Source organism: Clupea harengus, chromosome 3, assembly GCF_900700415.2.
Source record: "Clupea harengus chromosome 3, Ch_v2.0.2, whole genome shotgun sequence".
Lineage (NCBI taxonomy): Eukaryota > Metazoa > Chordata > Actinopteri > Clupeiformes > Clupeidae > Clupea > Clupea harengus.
Genome location: NC_045154.1, coordinates 4,213,125 through 4,233,121, shown reverse-complemented (window position 1 = coordinate 4,233,121; position 19,997 = coordinate 4,213,125). Strand labels below are relative to the sequence as shown.

Here is a 19,997-nt window from a genome sequence, read left to right as displayed (position 1 = left end):
TTAAAAAATGCTCTTAAGTGAATTAGTTATCAATAATTCCATAGTTGGACAATTATTTGAAATAATTATAATGAAGGTATGAACTTTCTGTCTGTAGCAGGTATGCACGGGAAGCAACGTTTTGACGTCAAAATCTACAGCTAGATTACCTTTCTGAAATCTCTCTGACTGTAAAACGCTAAAGCATCACAAAAACGTTCTGTAAGGTCTTTGTGTCTGGTTTGTTTCTACAAAGACTTGACTATTCCACTTTCAAAGAGTAGCAAGGATGTCACAATGGCATCTACAGACAGTCACAGGGACGATAAACAGAGCATTTTTTCATGTGTGCGTCTGCATATTACAGTGACGGCGAGAGAGAGAGAGGCGCGCCTAGGAAACTGTATACACCAATAGAATATGCATGAGCTCACGATCCATTTTCAAAACAAAACAGTGAGCTCTTGATGTATCAGGTGACGCAAGTGACGTGTAACTCCTGCTTGTCATCAAGACATCTTCATCCGCACCCTTGTGGAAAATATGCCTTGCTTTCCGTTGATGTTGACCTTGTTCATGTATCTTTAATAAGGAATAGCGCATGCTGAAGGATAGAGTTTGCACTGTTGGCAAACTGGGGTTTCACACATTTTGAAAAAGTGTCCTGACAGTTTTCAATTTTTATAGCCAAAGTTGCATCAAACAACTCGCAACCTTTTACCATTGGGATTAGATGTATTTTGTTGTTGCAGATTTGCAGTGGGTTCTAAAGAGCTGGATGCATAACTCAGTGACTGTCCAAACAAACAGAAGAGCTGAAATCCCTTGAAAAAGCGCAAGTCCTATAAATTCATTATGTATGTATTAATGCTGCTGAAAGCATATGAATATTTCCATGAATAATGTATGAAACTGTGCTTGCCTCGGGTCTCAGCATGATAAGAGTCAATGACATTTGAAATAGCTTCAGGAGTTCCCAAACTACTTCAAATATCACACCACTTTACATGGTTTTCCACTCACACTCAGGATCCCCAAAGTCTGTGCAAAGTCCCCCCCCCCCCCCTGTAAACAGTTGTATATCAAAATAAAATCATGTCTTGGCACAGATCAGAGCGACAGCAAATCCGTGGATAAATTCATCATATCTCTGGCAGTTCTGAGCGCCCCTGTACCAAATAAGATGGCAGCTCTATGTATTGAGATGACTGTTTTTAAACATGTCGAGCCATCTGGAGAATTAGACAGACAAACAATACAACAAAATCTAATCTGATCCTTGTAAGCAAGTGAGGAGAAAAAAAGATGACAACCACAAGATTGTAAAGGTAGAAACGTGTAGATTTAGCATTCATCTCTGCTCAAACACTGTATTTATGTACCATATACAACACAAACATTTTGAAATGATATAAAAAATATATGTCATTTTACAATATACATACAGTACTATATGACAAACAAAGGGCTTGGGGGCCAGGGAATGAACTTTGACACAACACTACACTGTACAGTACCTTCACACGCTCGGTTTAGCTCGTCAGCTATGCACATAGTCTGTGAGATGTCGGCTGTTGTAAGGTAGTACTGGTCCATGTCAAGTTACAACCCAAATACAGAACATTGCCAGTAAAGTTCAAAAGCAGACACCGATAAACAAGCCATAAATCCTAAATACAACAGGGCTCTGGCACACTGTTCAATTTTCTTGTTGAAGTGCATGCATCCAGTCATATCATCGTAGCCTAGCCACACGGCTCTGGCTGAAGACAGCAAAGACCCACACTATCAGCGTCTTGTCACCACTTACCGTTTATCTTGCATACTTCAACAATGACATGATCAATCTAGTCTGTGCTTTGTGAAGAAAACAGTGAACATCATAATACAATGCAACCCAACTCGTGAAATTATTCTCAGTACCATATCTATTAACTGTTACAGTTAAAACCTTTCCATAAGAAGAACTGCAGAAACATCTTAACTTGTCATTCATGGCTTGTTTATATGCAGATGTGTATGTTCAGCCCACTTGTGTATTTGGAACCATTGTAGAACTACTGACAGTAGAATGCTTGTGACGTACCCAGCGCCCGCCACCGTGTCCCTGGCTCCGGCAGGCGTCAGTCGGGCTCAGCTCCCGCGCTGCAGACGTGGCGTGGGACAGGCGGACAGGGCGAGCGCAGGTCACTGCGAGGCGTGTGATCAGCCGCGGTCAGCAGAAAAGCAGGGGAGCAACGGGGAATTTGAACGCGCTGAGCGAGCGAGTTCATGATCCCATCAAACGGCGTACCATCAGGCCTCCGCTGTCCCAAGGTGCTATCAGCTGTCGGTGGCTTCTTGTGCACCAGCTTTTGGATTACTGGATTAGCAACGAACACTTGCAGTACATACACAGCTTGGTGCCGTTGAATGTAATGCGACTCAGTAGTATTAGGGATTTGATGTTTCCCCCCACTGTGTATTGTACAATACGAGAGTCAATGTACAGTATCAGGGAATGCCTGTATCAGCTAATGGGGGCCAATTGACAGATGTATTGGCTAATTCAGGTCAGGTAGCATCGGTTGCGGGCATGTTATAACACTACAACCTGACTGAAGATGTGGTTGACTGCAGGATTTGCTAGATTCGGCAAACCATGTGAAGTCAATAAAGGAGAGATATGCGTCGGACAGACAGCCTTCTGAAAAGAAATGAACGGTGACAGCAGTGAGATCCACAAACTCACATACTGAGTGTGCTGGTGGGAGATGGCGGGGGCATGGTCCAGAAGGAAGAATTCATTCCAGTAGTTTGTGCAATTTTCACAGTAGATTTCTACAATCAACTAAACCTCATGTAAACACTGATATGGTTATTGCATTGTCAGTTAAATAAACGTATCCTCCAAGAAATTTCAGTTGATGAGAGCTACTCAGTAGGTTTCCTGTTTTTACTATTTCCTTTGTGTCACATGCAGGTAACAACACACATTAAATTGTGATTGTTGTGTAAATATGATATACTCTGTATATAGAGAATGTTGTGTGTTTTGTTTAAGGGATATTTTGTTAGTAATACATAACACCTATCATGTTCTCTTTCATAAATCTCAGAGACAACAATGCCCACCGTACCAAAACAACACCATTAGATGTGGCTGAGAGAGGAGCAATTTGGAATTGTGTGTTTTGTGTTGTGTTGTGTGTTGTGTGTTGTGTATTGTGTGTTGTGTGTTGTGTTGTGTGTTGTGTGTTGTTGCTGGTGTAATTTTGTGGAAACCTATCCAAACACAATTTAATTTACTCTCGTAAAATTGTACTGGGGTTAAAAAAAACAGGAAGATCAGGTCTACCTCATTCGTCATCCTGGTATGATGAGAGAGGGGAGAGGAGGGGAGGGGAGGGGGCAAACACTGTGTTCCAAGATTTGGGTCTGTGAAAACACACCAGCAAAATGACATATGGCACACACAAAACACTGTTCTCAAGTGACCTCTGTGACTCAAGACGGATTCAATAAACAGCAGCCCTGGTACCACTTGAGGGAGAAAAACAAGACGTTCTGTTGACTGAATTCATGCCACAACACACTGGATATTCAAGGCAATATTGACTCTGTGCTAGATGACAGGAACAGTGCCTTCAGACAATGGCGAGGATGTAGAAAAAAAACTAATTAGCCAGGAGGAGCTGTTCAAATGTTCAAAGCAACACTACAGTTCTCCCCAGTACTACCTTATTCAGGACCCACTATGGAACTGGCTGTGTTTCAAAAGAAAAAACAATAAATTACAAAACAAATGTTGTCTTCAATATTTTGAAAGCTCAGTTGAATCTGAAAAAAACCCAAACAACTACAAATGAAAAAGTCAATAGATAGATTAAATAAAAACAGCATAAATAAGTAAATAAATACATAAATAAATAAGAGGCAAATGAGTTGTGCCAGCGAGTTTGAACTTCAAGTCACTGTCCTCACAGATTTGGTGGCTGTGTAGTCCACAGGCTTATACTCCTGATAATGAGCCATTCTTTCTGACTGGCTGACACCACAATACGGACACACTCTATGTCAAACGAGATCTTGCGGTCCACGTCCTGAACCTCGATGTTCCCATTTTTAAACTCTCCCAAGGTAACGTACGAACTGCACTGCCTGCCCTTTTTAGTCCCCACCAACTTCTCCCCCACCTCCAGCGCTCCGTGGCGCAGAATGTCATTCTGACGGTCGTCAGTCCCCGTGATGATCTTGATTTTGCTGATTTTTGTGGATTTGTGGAACACAATGACATAGAAGTCCCCCGTCGAGGGTGCTTTACCCCAAAAGTACTCGTCCACGCTGCTGTAGGCCTTGGATGCATCGTAGCTCTCAAACACGTTGATGTTCGTGTACAGAGTGGCTGGTGGGTTGTCAGGGAGGTCGAGCGAGTCCTCCTCAAAGTCGTCGTCCTTCAGCTTGTTCTCAGCCCCCTTGTAGGACGAGTAGTAGCCCATGTGTTGGAACAACGAGGGCTTGAAGCGGATCACGTCCTTCTGCGCTAGCAGGCCCCGGAAGTGGATCAAGAGCCAGTCGCATGGCATCTCCTGGTAGAACATGAGCAGGAAGTGGGCCAGCCGTGGCAGGTCCTGTGAGTGGTACAGCTTCCCGATGTAGCCAAGCTTGGAGAACTCCAGGGTGACCCAGTTGGAGCCCTCTCTGGACGTGATGACCTTCTTCAGGGCGGTCAGGAAATTGCGCGAGCAGCGGACGTCATCTTCCAGCATCATGTAGAAATGAGAGAGGTTGGTGCAGAAGTTGAGAAGGAAAGCGTAGTCTACATTCTGCTTGGAGCGAAAGCGGACCCTGTCGTCGGGGTCGTTGTAGTTCCTCTTCAGCCCTTCCAGGGATGGGTAATACTCCTCCGGAGCGTGGATCACCAGGAGCCGGCCAGCAATGATGTGGTGGGCGAACTTCCTGGAGATCTCCTGGACCAGGCTCTCACACCAGGCCAGGTCAAAGTCTGCCAGGTGAACCACCACCACGATCTCTTTAAGTTCCTCATAGCTGGACTGGTCGAAGATGGATTTAATGGTCTCCATGAGGTAATTGCCACGTTTTCTCTTCACAGATGACAACCCAATGGTGAGGTACTCTGTGAAAACACCACACACAAAAACTTAAATAACACATTTAAATGATTCTCACAGATACAAATCCAGTGAATGAGCAATGATTGGTATTTGATTTTCAAGTCAATTTAAACTCACTTTTCCTTGGCAAGGGGGTGCCAGCTAGGTACCGATAGGTGACGTTGATGGTCCCTGAAAAGTTGGTGAGGTCTTTGAAGGTGTGGACATATCGCTCAGAATTCAGAGGGTGCATTGACGTCTCTCGGAGCTGTCTTTTATCCTCCTCCTGCAGAAGACAAGAGACCTCTTATGCAGACGAGTGCGTAGTCAGAGATATTAATTAAACTAAACCCCAGAATTAAGCCTATTAGAACGCATTACAACTGAAGGGATCTAGGTTGTTCTGTATCTGTCAGTGTCTACAAGAAGAATAGGCTTTGTACAATCATTTAAATGGCAGGCAATGAAAGCAGTGACCAGATCACATCATTCAATTTGGAGAAACACTAGTAAAATAACTGGGCCATAATCAGTATCATTATATTAATCAGAATCATAACCATATTAATGAATCCATCTGCTTCACCCTGCAATGTTTATGTAAGCATTACGAGTTGGACTGGTGCATTTTGTCAAGCTTAATTAGAATATTTTCCACTGTAACTATAATGCTGCAGTAATTCATAAAGAATAAAGCTCTCCTGTTTCCTTTCTTTTCAGAGCTGCCTCGACATTATAACTTCATATTGATGTCAGTCCCTGATTCTGGCGAATGGTTGTTTGTTTCACACACAGACAGGATTTTGTAAAAAGTGCACGACACAGACAGCTAGAGGACTGTTGAATTTGACAAAAACGAATTGGATAAGAATCGCAGACTGCACCTTTAATGCATGTTTTGAAGTTGAAATATCTATAGGATATCCATAAACATGTCATGTCCAATGCCAACAAAACTAATGAAATGTGAACACGACCTCTTAATAATTTAATAGGCAAACACAGATGACACGTTGTGATCACAAAGTTTTGATCATGATGCTAGCCAGAAATCTCTCTCAAGCTGGTTTTGGACACGGCATCATTAAATTATTAAACATTTTGCTTTTTGCATCCGAATATGCTGGCTCTCCATAATTTTAAAAGAGGAGAACTTGGGAGTCCTTCTCTAAGTTGTCCGAGACCAATTACTGCACACCGCAGTGTCCTCACCAGCACGTAGCCGTCCTCCATGTAGAGGTTGATGAAGAGCAAGAAGGTGATGAGGACCACCAGGAAGGGGATGGTGGAGCGCTTCCTGAAGCAGCGCATCTTGTCCAGGGACTTCCACACCAGTCTCATGGCTGCCGAGCCCCCAGTGGAACCTGCAGAGAAACATGACAGTGTCATCAGCACCTGCAGGACACCACACGTGGAGTACTAAGACCTGCAGCGGCGCTGACTATGCACTCTCACACTCATTTCAACAGAGGCCTTTTTAAAAAGTGCTTTGAATGGATTCTACTTTACAGTGAGGTATTCTATGGTGTACAGTAGGAGAGGTGACGTTTGGTCGTCAACTAGGCTCGTAACAGATTCAGACGCACGTTTTCCTCTTGATTCACAAACTTGTGAGGCACAGTATTAAACTTGATTGCAATGTGCGAGACCGAATAATAATGGGACAGGTTTTTTTTCCTAAGCTAATAATCCAGTGGAGAGGACACAGCGTATTAGTGGCTTTGGTGAATAGCGAAAAGAGGTAATTTCATGCTAAAAGGTTAATACCCCATTTGAAAACACTTAGCATGAGTGAAAGGTTTGCTATTTTTTATTCCTTTTTCATGGAGTGAAGTAAAATGTTTTAAAGAAAGCTCCACTTAGTTGACCTCAGAATACTGTGTCATTGTTTTACATTTGTCTATCACCTTTTTATCCTGTGCCTAATGAAACCTTCATGACTGATTTGGATGAGGACTAGAGTTAGCCATAAACTACTGCATGTGGATTAGATCACAAGATGTCAATTTGCCCAAAATGTACGCTTAATCCCTTGATGATAAGGATAATTATTTTATAATGAAAATATACGTACTATAAATACTAAATGTATTATGTAAAGTTTAATGGACATGGAGATCTAAGCTGAAACACATACTGTATGAAGTAGGATGCTTTCAAAAACTCCCATGTGAGCATCACATTTGGCCTTTTCTTGGACCAATGCAAACCACCGGAGACATCTAATGGAATACAAAATACCTCAGCAGCAGATTTAATGACCGGGGGCTTATCGATCACAGAGACCACGAGCCTCTTTCGTTGGAGACCCAGCCAGTCGATAGATTTCTGTGCACAGCCAGTGCTTAACAGTGTTTAACATGTCTAAATGTATCTGAAACATCTGGAGCCGCTAAAAGACTTTCTACAATTGTGGTGACGTATGGAGGATGCTTTGCAATTACCAGCTGAAGTGGCGCAATTACACAATTGCAGCCTGATGTGACTCAAGTTAACTCGTGGCAATCATGTGGGATGCAGGTGTGTAATTGTTCAGAGAATACATTCAGATGCGGCATAGAAGGAGGTAATCAAGAAAATGTTGACATTAAGTATTATTAAAAAAAAAAACAGCATGGGTTCATCTCGGGGCGTTTTTTCGCTTGAAAGTGCACAATCAAGATCCTCCTCGACGCCAAATCCACCATAACACAAAAAACACTCACCCCACCCAGCAAGAGAAATACAATTACACAACTGGACGATTTTACATTTTCTAGTTCACGCCATTTTGCCCGCTGTCACATGGACTTGGCCTTCTTCCGCGATAATGCAGATTAGCAGTTGGCACGGTGCAGCCCCGCAACGCATCCTGGACTCAGTGAGCACACGCCAGCTGCTGGACCTGCCGCAGCCACTGCTGTGACAACCCTCAGCTCATCCCTCCACACAACAGCAGCGTGAGCCCCAAACTCAAGGCCTCATGCCCCAGTCTCTCAGCAACACCCAGTCAATCTCCAGCCCTGTAATCTCAGAGACTTTAAAAAAGGTTCAGTCTTAGTGGACCCTGCACGTTAAACATCCCTCCAAGTAGGACCCAGTAAGACCTCTAGCGAGGCGTGACACAGGGGCTGGAAAGAGCCAGTGATCCAGAACACAGAGTTTAACGCTGTCAGCCAAACAGAACTGTGAAAACAGACAGACAACCAAATCCAGGTTTTGAAATATCCCACATTTCACTATACTGAGGGTCAGAGGAAAGACACAACAATGTGAACCCTCATTTATAAACATGAATGAATACAAAAATACGTTAGGAAAATATTAGTATATTTAGTTTGTACAACTGGTGTCTTTAACTGTAAAAGTAGTGTGTTAAACTCTACGAGTAGATCTATCTATCTATCTATCTATCTATCTATCTATCTATGTGTGTGTGTGTGTGTGTGTGTGTGTGTGTGTGTGTGTGTGTGTGTGTGTGTGTGTGTGTGTGTGTGTGTGTGTGTGTGTGTGCCACACAGAGCCACAAAGCAGGTCTGGAAGGACCACAATATTTGACAAGAGATCTGTGGAGATGGCACCATTAGATCTGTTTTTCAGATAGACTTTATCGCTGAACTGAACCACATACTGCTCTCCTCATCATAGCCCCTGCGGAAGGGAAAGTATTTTGCTTACTCCAAATCGACTTGTTGTGCACACTGACGGCGTACAGCAAGTCAAAACAGAATAAATCTGGACTCGATGTCCTTGACTGGGTTCTGACACCCTAGTCAGAGTTTGAGCGGAAACAATGGACACATTTCCCTAAAAACTAATGGGTAATTATCCGGAGCAGAGCTGCGTTCGGCAGGAGGGATTGCAATTAACCGCATGCAATCTGCAGTCCTCCTTGGCCGTGCCAGAGATCTCACCACTGCGGGGCGTCTTCAGAGAGCGGTTACATAAATAACCTGAGCACAAACCCACACCTCGCCACACCGCAGATCTGCAACCACCCACCATGTAGACTTAGCCGGCGCAAACAAAAAGAGACTAAATACAGGGAACCAAATCGATGCCACGCCAACGAGATCAAAAGTTTTTTTAAATATTCAGACATGGTGTGGATAATTAGACGACAGATGCAAGCTGTTTATAGCAAGAAAGTGCTGCAGCACCAGTAAGTCCATCTGCAGCTTCATCTGCATTCTCCTGTGCATGTGATTTAATCATCTACATCCTGTGCATGTGATTTAATCATCTACATCCCCGGAACGCTGCTAAACACACATCGCACATAAACATGAAGTGAATTAAGTGGAAGATGCATATACATGACACATAGCCACAGCAGAGGCAGCAGGTACAGCCAGAGGAGCAGCTTTCATTAGATACGGCATCAAAGTGGGGTCAAAAAGAGCTAACTGATTTTTGGGTCATGTTTACAAGTCTCTGCTGTTTGAATGATGAGGTTTATTGAACTGTGACAACCACAGCTGCCATCTACATATCACCTCACCTTTCAAGGTCAGACTAGTCACGGCTTCAGTACAAACGTCATTCCTCCTACAACAAGAAACCCATGAGCACAAAAAAATATCACATATGATTCAAGTAAATGAGGGGGAAAAAATCGTATGTCGAAATCATACGTCGAATTATGGTGGCTCGTGTCATGACGTACAGCTGAGCCATTTCCCCCCCTCTCAGAGTCTGTGGATAATGGGTCCAAGCTTTTAGATAAATCATCAGCTAATGACCCCTTGCTCCTCTCCCCCGACACCCTTGTCTGATGCTCAGTCCCTCTGCGAGCCCACTGATCCAGAGCCTGTCATTTTCACCCAGCCGCGCACCTCACACCGCCGAGTCGACATGAAACGGAGAACAAACTCCGCAGTAGAAAACACAGGGCTCCCTAGTGGGAGAGAGGCAATTACAGTCATGTCTGATGTGCACCAAAAGCCAGGGAATAAGATGGCAGGAAAACAAAAACAGAATGGGGGTGGATGAGGGTGAGGTGGGGGTGGGTGGGAAGGGACAAATCAGTTTATGGCTAGTCGGAAATAGCGGGAGAGATGTTTTCAAGGGAGACGTCTGCCAGACTCCAACATGCAATTTTGATGACGAGCGAGTGGCACTGGAGAGAGAGCGCTTGCATAAGCATTGGTGGGCAATGCTGACGAGCAGCTTCTCTCTCTTTAAGGAAGAAAAACCCTCAACAGCAATTATACAATAATAGAGGCTCCAACGCTGATGTGTTTAAGCAGATCTATTGTTCCAGTTGACAGTGGCGGCGTGGCCGTCTCTCAGTACCTCAAACGCCCTGTTTTGGGTTGGGATGCACATGCAACCTGAATGGGGGGGAAAGGGCTAAATTTAAGACATTGACTCACACGTATGATCACGCTCACACAGCCAGACACACACACACCCCACCCCACCCCCAAGTACACACACTGACCGTCAACACGGCACATAGGTGTTGATGTGTTCCGACAAATGCGACAAGGTTGTGCGCTTACACAACTGCTGTCAGGTTTAGGAGCTTTATTCATCCCTGAATAGATTCGCCCCCCCCCCCCCCCCCCCCCCCCCCACCTCGCCTGCTCCTCAGGAGGAGAAACACAATGAACATGCACCTCCTCTGGGGAGGACAGATCTGCGGAGTCAAGCTTGTTGAAATTGGGAAAGGAACGCAACGCACTGGACGGCACACGTGCCTCATAAAAGCTGAGTTTGCCAAGCCATTCACAGAGGAAAGGACAATGTGGCAGACAGTGCACCTTCCGTGATGTGAAAAACCTGGATGAAAAAAAAAAAGCCATTTTGATTGGTGAGAGAAAGAGATTAATAAAGCTGGCAGCAGAAAGGCAGTCTCTCCACATTTGATCTTGTTATCTGCTTTACATTATTTCCCCTGGGTGTGCTGCTCCCCTCTGATACAGCACTCTGCACAAATAATCAATTAAGCTTCCAGATTCCCAGCTATTCGCCAGGCACTTTGTGACAGACCTTCAGCCACTTAAATAGATTTTTCCTCCCAACAAAAGGAGCAGAAATGGAAAATACCAGCGGCAAGCGCTGAGAAGAGAAAAAAGCTGAATCGAGCAGAATAGTAAGAGCCTTTCTGCGAAATAGAAAATAAACGCTGGTAATTAAAAAAGGTCAAATGAAAGTGTTGTAGCTTAATGTTATTTGCCTAAATATGCAATTGTGTGACACAGTGCGATACATTTGATATCTCTCTCTTGTTCTCAAGCTATAATATTGTCCTCCATGGAATGTTGACAGTTCACACCACCACCCTGGATTTAGAACATTGGAAAACCAAGACGGAGTTGAAAAAAAAAAAAGAAAAAAAAAACTCTCCCCTCCTCCGGCGAGACATTGATTAATCATTTGTATTTGCCAGAGGTACCAAGTTAACAATCACATTCATTATTAATAGCTTCAAACGATCAAATGAAACAGCAATTAAGAAATTATTATTAATTATGGTACATTCAGGTGTTCTGGTTTCCCACTATTCAGGAAGTGAAACATTCATTTTAGTCATGTGATTCCTAAGGCATTACAAACGAGCACAGTGTGTGCATCCTTCTCACACAAACACGTTTGCTCTACCTTTCTCTCTCTCTCTTTCATTCACTACCCCCCTTTTTCTCTCCCTTCGCCCTATCTATCTATCTATTTATCTATCCATCTATCTGTGTCTCTGTGTGTGTGTGTGTGTGTATACATGTGTGTGTGTGTGTGTGTGTGTGTGTGTGTGTGTGTGTGTGTGTGTGTGTGTGTGTGTGTGTGTGTGTGTGTGTGTGTGTGTGTGTGTGTGTGTGTCCCTTTGTGCCAGATTGTGAGACACCTGCTGAAATGGCATCCGCTCAGTCTCCTGCCCTGGCTTTATCATTTCTACTCATTGTCACAATCTGATGCACAGGAGGTGTGACAGAGCCTCCAGACTCACACACGCACACACACACACACACACACACACAGCTCACACGCACACACACACACACACAGATCACACACTCACACACAGCTCACACATTAAGGCCTATAACACGTACACCCATCCAAACAGAAACAAATCTGCAACCAAAATATGCATACATGATGTGCCTCGGAGGCAAAAAAGAAAGGAGCAGATAAAAAAAGGAGGGAAAGAGAGAGAGAGAGAGAGTCATCAAAACATCGAACCCCTGGTATCCACACACTGCTTCCCCACCAGCGTGCACCTCTGTGGTGTGGAGATACTACTATGTTCATATATCGCCAGCTTTATTCATGTGCATACAACTTTCAGCTGACTGAAAAGGCATAGTGGTAGCATACTCTTTCTCTCTCACTCTCTGTGTGTGTGTGTGTGTGTGTGTGTGTGTGTGTGAGTATGCTCTAAAGACATCAAGATATTCCCTTGAAGTAGGAGATATAATCTGTCAACACCCTTGCTGAAGTCTCTGGGTATTCCAGGCAGATATAGCCAAAACATTCCACAACCCGATAAAGCTTTTTGGAGTCACAGCACAAGGGGAACAAAAGACACTCATTCATTTCCCCTGTACCCACCAGATTTCTCCTCTCCCTCCCGACACCTCCCGACACCTCCCCACCCCCCCCTCTCCAGGCCCGGGTTCTGCCGAGTTCCTCCCAAGCCTCTGAGGCCCCCGCCAGAAGCTCCGCACTGCAGCACCACCTCCACGCAACCTCTAATAGGTTCCCCACAGGGTCCCGCTCTGTTTTCCCCCCAAATCAAACCTATTTTCATCTCATAAAGCACCGCCACATTTGCAGCAAGCCCCAAAGAGAGCCGCACCACCGCCCATTTATTTTAAAGTGGAGGCAAACAAAGGCAAAAAACTTGGGTTCCCTCCAGACCGCGTAGGCACCAGCTGCACCGGGGCCTCCACTTCAGGTGGATGCTAAAACAGGACATATTGGATTGATGCTGGATACAAGTCAGACTTCAAGGGACACAGACGGAAGGGAATAAAGAAAGGAATTCAGTCGAGGCTCTCGACTGCACAAAAGGACGCCGTGGCTTCAATGCATGACTGAAATGATCTCCTGATGGAGGCAGCACACCCTTGACTGTCTCATTAATTATTCTGTATATAAAGTAAACAGGCCAGAATGCTTTCATACGGGCAAAAAAGAAAGTTATTTAATACTTCATCTCACCGGCACAAATCGTTGTGTGTTTTTGTGTAATCAACCCTTTCTGGTAGTTTAACGTGGCAGACAACATCATCAAATATTAAAACATAGCCTTGAATGGTGTGGCCGACAAAACAAAAAGGCAGGAAACAAAATAGCCTTACACGCAGCCAGCACTGATTATAATTGCAGCGAAATTACACAGACATGACAATGACTATAACTAATCTGGTAATTAGCACTTCTCCTCCTGTCCATCTGTGCTTGTGACCACATGAGAGAAAACAACAAGCAACTCTCAACTCTCACGAAAAAAAAGACAGCGAGGAAAACAATGTAACCTTGCTCTGAAAGCGTATAGCCCAATGAATTCATTTAGCATGCGTACCAAACATTAATAGCATAATATACACACGGAAACACACACACATACACAAGCACTGATAGGACCCAAGTGCCCAATTAAAGAGAGGCACAGAGACCAGCTGTCATGGTTAATCCGCTCCAACACACAGCGCCTTCTTCTTCTCTGCGCACTGTGGCTGCTGAAAGCACAGCGTTATGGGGGGGGGGAGGACCCAGAACAGCCAGGAGCTCTACCTTGAGGGTCAAAGAGAAACATGAGAAGGGGCATGGATCCCATCAGAGGCACACATAATGAGGGCGGGAGCGTGCGGGAGCGGCGATTCAAGTGCGAGCGGTCCTCTCACAGGTCCTCCCTCAGTAGTTAGCACTCTGACCCAGATTAGCGCGCAGCCTCGGCAGCGGCGGGGAGCGCTGGAGATGGAGCGCCAAGATACAGGCCGCGCGTTTCCACTCGAAAGAACGCTCACATGTGCACGGGAACACACACGAAGATACACCCGTACTCATATACACACACACGCATTCTGTTGGAAGTGTATGCACAGGTAGTCTTCATAAACATAATTATGAGCACAAGTTTGAGCATACATGTTTGTGTAGAAATGCAAGGACATACAACATATATATATATATCAATAATACATACACACACTTGCAATATATGCTCACACTTGCATTTCATAAGAATACGTACATGTGCACTGAGGTGCACAATCACTTGTGCAGTACGCCTTTTGGCTATTGCATTGACATGTCATCATGCTGCAGTTGTGCATCCATGGCCTTTCGTATTCAGCACACCTGCCTATACACAGTATTCAATGGCTCTAGTTTCTACAGCACTCAACCTCTACAGTACCTACTGCAGATGAAAGGTCAGATACACTTCCCAGTTTATCAAGGCATCTTTATGAACTTAACAAGACCTTTACCCACCTGCAAAACAACTCAGAGACATACCGTGGCAAAGCATTAAGGATGGTCAATGGTTGAGCGCACAGAGCAAATAAATGAAGACGAAGGACGAAGCCCCTTCAGAGGAGAGAATGAGGGGGTGAAGCTCTTGGGAGAGCGCTCCTTCTAAGAGCTCTTGGATAAAAAACCAAAAAAAAGCCGGCTGACCTGCAGGTTGCGGCTCTGAAATGAGAAAATAGCTCTGGGCCGTGCATCCAGTGGCAGATAACACAAGAAAGCACTATCTCCTTCCCGCAAATTCAGACTCTCTCTCCCTCTTTCTCTTTCTCTCTCTCCCTCTCCTTCTCTCTCAGGCGATTCCAGAGCTCTGGCATTCAACTCAGAGCTGGACGTTTTTTCAGGGGGACTGTCCCACTTTTTCCACAGTCAAACAACGGCCACCGAGCATCAAAGATGACTGAGCACAATGGCCATTTAAGCATAAAAGCTTTCCTGGCCTTGTGGCTTTTGCCTAATTGGTAAAAGGAGCTGTGGCCTGAATTAGACCCATTCCAGTCACATCAGCCAGTGGCATCACTGTTCAAGGTGGGAGAGGGTGAGCTGCTTCACTCTGATGAGCTGCATGTCTTGTGTCCGCAGGCAACAATAATTCCAAACTCACACACAATCAATACGCAGAACTACTCGGTCCACATACCACAAACACTACAGACTTTTTCACCGTTTGGCCCAAGAGCAGCCAACCGAAATAGAAGCGGGGTTATTGCGTAAAACCGCCCGTGGGAGCATGAAAAAGCACTGAAAGGCTCCACTCTCTCTCCCGAGCTATTCTAAGGAAGCTCTCCAACAATCTCCACTGAATAGAGAAAGATGGACATAGAGAGTCTTTCCTATTGAAAGCCAACCTACCATCACACACCATACCATCACTGGCTGTCATGTACAAAGGCTATAATTGTGAATTTTGATGGGTTTCACATTGAGGTCAAGCAGTTCCTGTTATGCTGCACTTAGATTCAACACAGGCTATCTATACTACTCCACTATACAACCATGATACATTCTCAAATGGGGTGAGTTCATCACAGGTTGATTCTGTGGCAGTGGACAAGCTGAGTCGCACAACCATTAAATAAATGCTCCCATGGTAATTATTGTAATTATTTTTAATTTTATCCTTTGTCAATTTGATCTTATTTATGTAATAAAATCTTCCCTGCTGAAGCAGATTTGAATCTGTTGGCAAACATTAAGGCTCCTTAATTCATTATTTACACATATCTGTTGCCCCAGACTTTCGGTTGAAATCAACTTTAATTACACGCCTGCAAAATGCTGATGAATGAACAATCTGTTAATTAAAGATAAAGACAAAAAAACACTGACTTACAATGAGTCATAATACCATGGCAGATAGGTTTTGGTTTGTTTTTGTGAATGTGTAGAAGCATATTAAATCGATAAAAATGCCCTGGCTCTCTGCTGAAAACAAATAGCGGCAGATATCATCAGATATCAAGCCTGGTCTTTGACACCACATGACCTGTATTACGCCTGGCGGCAGACTTTGATACCTCCACCACATCACTTATTGATCCATACCACTTGCAAGATAGTAGCAAAATTATCAGAGAGTAAATCAATGGGATCTTAAAGCAATATTAGTTTTCAGTGTGCTTGTGCCTCCATCTCCCCTGAGTAGCAGTAGGTAGTGGGGTGCCAGGAGAGAGTTCAGCCCTGATCCGCTTATGACTCTGTGTCTCAATTTGAATTAAAAACTGCAATATTGCTCGCTGATATTTTTGTTTGTTGGGATGAGAAACAAATTTCTCCTCATCAGGACCTCTACCTAGCACAGTGCATCAGATCTTCTCCTTGTACTCTATGAACTAGGAGAAAAGGAATGGGCCCAATCCGTCTGGAAGACTGTATACGCCGCCACATCAGAGGGCTTGCTAACAGCATGCCATGAAAGGATGAGAGGATCTGTGTGGCTGTCAGCAAATCTTAGCAGTGCGCATACACACACACACAAAAGAATCTCAAAACATGAAGAGGTTAAAGAAAGCCTCTTCTGCTGCCTTTGACTGATAAAAAAACGGGTCTGGCTTTGAGGAGCTTCAGCAAGCCTCAGGTAAAACTGGAAAAATAAGAAAACAAAAGTAAAGAAAACAACAACTAAAAAACACACGAAACTTCTGCACTTCACCAAAGAGAGGGGAAGTTTTTGACCGAGTTTGAAAGCCAAGTCTGACAGGCAGCTGATGTTCCCAGCACTCTGTCCACAGTGCTCCTGAAGCTCTGAGAGGCAGCTGATGTTCCCAGCACTCTGTCCACAGTGCTCCTGAAGCTCTGAGAGGCCGGCTGTGAAACCGGAACAGAGAAGATCAGCAGATTGCGCTCCTCAGCCACAGCAAGAGAGCATGAAATCAGGATCAGTAAAAACCACAGAGACTCAATTATTCATGATGGGAGAGAGGACTGGGGAGCTGGCTTTGGACTCACCAACCCCCATCAGTCTTATAAAGCAATCCACCTGTGTTTTCCACACACTCACACATGCACACACACTCTAATGGACACATACTGCGTCACTCCAAAAACCATTATAAATAACGGACTAAAGCCCCACATAAAAGCATTAGGCCCTATCTGACAGCAGTACATTCCAGAGGGAGAAGCCTGCAGCACAAAAGCTAGCAATTGTTAGAATCCTGCTTGAGCTGCCACACACACACACACACACACACACACACACAGAAACACACACACATACATACACACACACACACACACACACACACACACACACACACACACACAGAGAAACACACACCCACACACACACACACACATACATACACACACACACCACACACACACACACACACACAGAGAGAGAGAAACACACACACACACACACACACATACATACACACACACACCCCACACACACACACACACACACACACACACACACACACACAGCAGCAGCAGCCGCGATGCACCTTTGGCTAATATCCCAACAATTTCCAGCTTCCTGGGAATGAATATGCATCAGCATTGCAGTGAATCCATTTGCGAGACAGAATGACAATGAAGAGAAAGTGCTCTCGAAAATGCAATTAATCTTATGTAAAACGGCTGCTCGCTGTTTCTAATGAGATGCCATTTTAATAACTGGGTATGTTGTACAACAAAGCCATTTGGTAAACACTATTGTTCATTTGTTTGACGACATCCAAGCAACTGTGAACAGATTTTATTTTCCAGAAAGACAGGACCAGCCACCGTGTTGGGGGACATGAGTTCAGTCTCTGATATGGAGGTCTTATCTTATTGTATTGTCCACTGTCCTTCATTTGCCTTTTGCTGTATGGGAATACATTGAAAATGTCCCTAGAGATATAGTCACACCACCATCCCAAACAACAGAGAGAATTCTGGGTAGAAATAAAATAAAAAATAAAATACCTTACGTATTAAACATTAAATGAAGATATAATATATTATTATGCCAAATGACGACTCCTTGGCAGAAGGCGGTCTAGCATCCTAATGATGGAAAACATGAGTCTGTCAATGTGGTTGTTCTTCCCCACCTCAGCATCTGTTCCTGTGTGCCTGCTGGCTGCCTGGGTCAGGTGTGTGGCTTGGTGCCTCTGCCTCTGGTGCCGAAGGCCAAACACTGTCTTCATAATAGAGTGATGTCTGTTGGACTGTTTTCCAATGATATGACATGAGATGTTTTTCCAGTATGGGGATCAGTCCACTGTCGTTGTGCGAACTGAGAACAATGGCTTTGGGTCATTTTATCCTGGAAAAAAAATGAGGTAGGTAGCACCTCTAAGAGTATACAGTCACAACTTGGACTATTCCTTCACCACCAACTAATCCCCAACAAAAAAAAAAGAAATAGAGACAGAAAGAACAAGTGAAAACGTAGGGCAGCAATCAATAGCTTGTAAACCAGAGTGATTTCAGATTTCAAAGGAAAACAAATCTCCTCACCCCGAGCTCGACGAGTGTTGAGCGCCTCGGTTTGCAGAGCTGAGCATGTTTACTTATTTATCTGGCGTGCGCTTGCGCATTCCGCCGGCTTTCTGATGCAGAGTCTTGGCAGCTATCATTTCCGCGCCTCTGGACAGGAGGGGAGAGGCCATTAAAGATTCATGGGGAGCAGTGAGTTGAGTTTAAAGTTCCCCATGCTTTGTGCTGGCCTGCTAAAATATTCATGGCCTACACTGCGTGTGCAGTCTTCAGCACATCGAGTTAATGTATCTTTTTCCACCCTCACACACACACACACACACACACACACACACACACACACACACACACACACACACAGATCCAGGCTGGCAGTGGGTACAGGACAGTCATCGCTGTCTGACGGCAGACTGGAGAGAGAGGGATTTGCGTGTAAAGGATGCTGGAGTCGTAAGTTTGTGTTGTTCGCAATCCTAGAAGTGCTTCATACAGTCTTTTCTTGTTGCATAAGGTAGGGAAATGTAGTCTGAAGAATCAAACAAAACGCAAAACTGCTGCTAAGACACTCTGTAGACACTCTTGCCAGATGTTTGAATATTTCTCCCGTCAATCACCGCGCGGCTTTGATGGAAGAACACGCCGGAGCAGACTTGTCATATATTCTGCCTCTTTGTTATAAATATTTTCAAGAGATCGTGCTTAAATTTAGATCAAGAGATAATGCTTAGATATTGCATGGCTGCCAGACCAGAACGACCCGCAATAAAGTAGGGCCGAACGAATGCACAGAAGCATCTGCCGAGGAGAGAGTCTATATAGAGCCGTGTGTGCTGGGTTCATCTGTCAGGAGAAGAATATGACAACAGGAAGCAAAGCACAGGCTTGGCGTAATGAGGGTAAGTGTGCCTGATGTAATGGCGCAGTCTGTCACTGCTATGCTACTTTGGAGCCGCCACCGAGGAGGCACCCGAGACACAGGCTGAGGGAGGAGACGGGGGTCATACCGGGCGCTCTCGTTTTCATCTCCACATGCATTTTTCATCCTGCTTTTGTTTATATCGTGCTGCGTGTAAGATGTGATGGGCCACTTGACTGCTTCTCAGTCCCAAAGGATAGCTTGCATTAGCAGTGCTTGCCTAAAAGAGTTGTCAGAATAAAGCTTTAGTTGTTGTTGTTGTTGTTGTTGGAGCTCAAAAGGAAAATAAGATGTTGGGCACAGATGGACTATTTTTGGTAATTGCTCATATGACTGCAAAACTGAGTGACAGCACATTGTATAGTCAAGCTCAGGCTCAGATATTCCTACCTTGACCTGACTGTAGTGTTATAATAAATGAAATAATTATATAGTAAAAATTGTATTGTGTGTATGTGTATGTATTGTAATAATTATAGTTTAGGGCTAGTGGTCCTACACTATAGGGGACATTTTCCCACCGGTGGGAAAATAGATTTTTGTTCTTGTTGTCAATATGCCTTTAAAGCTCTGCAAGTTTTTGTCCTAGAATCATAAAAAGAACACCCCCAGAAACCTTT

General features: G+C 44.4%; 1 protein-coding gene across 1 annotated transcript in view; it reads right to left on the bottom strand.

The window, feature by feature from the left end:
• Positions 1–1,302: 1,302 nt before the first annotated feature.
• The window catches only part of mgat4c (mgat4 family member C), a 94,423-nt gene continuing 75,728 nt past the window's right edge, over positions 1,303–19,997 (bottom strand). Inside the window, exons 4-6 of the mRNA XM_031564285.1 lie at positions 6,285–6,436; positions 5,211–5,358; positions 1,303–5,095 (exon numbers count right to left, since the gene is read on the bottom strand). Coding sequence (XP_031420145.1) covers positions 3,939–5,095; positions 5,211–5,358; positions 6,285–6,413 — 1,434 coding nt within the window. The 5' untranslated portion in view covers positions 6,414–6,436 and the 3' untranslated portion in view covers positions 1,303–3,938. The remainder of the gene's footprint in view (positions 5,096–5,210; positions 5,359–6,284; positions 6,437–19,997) is intronic.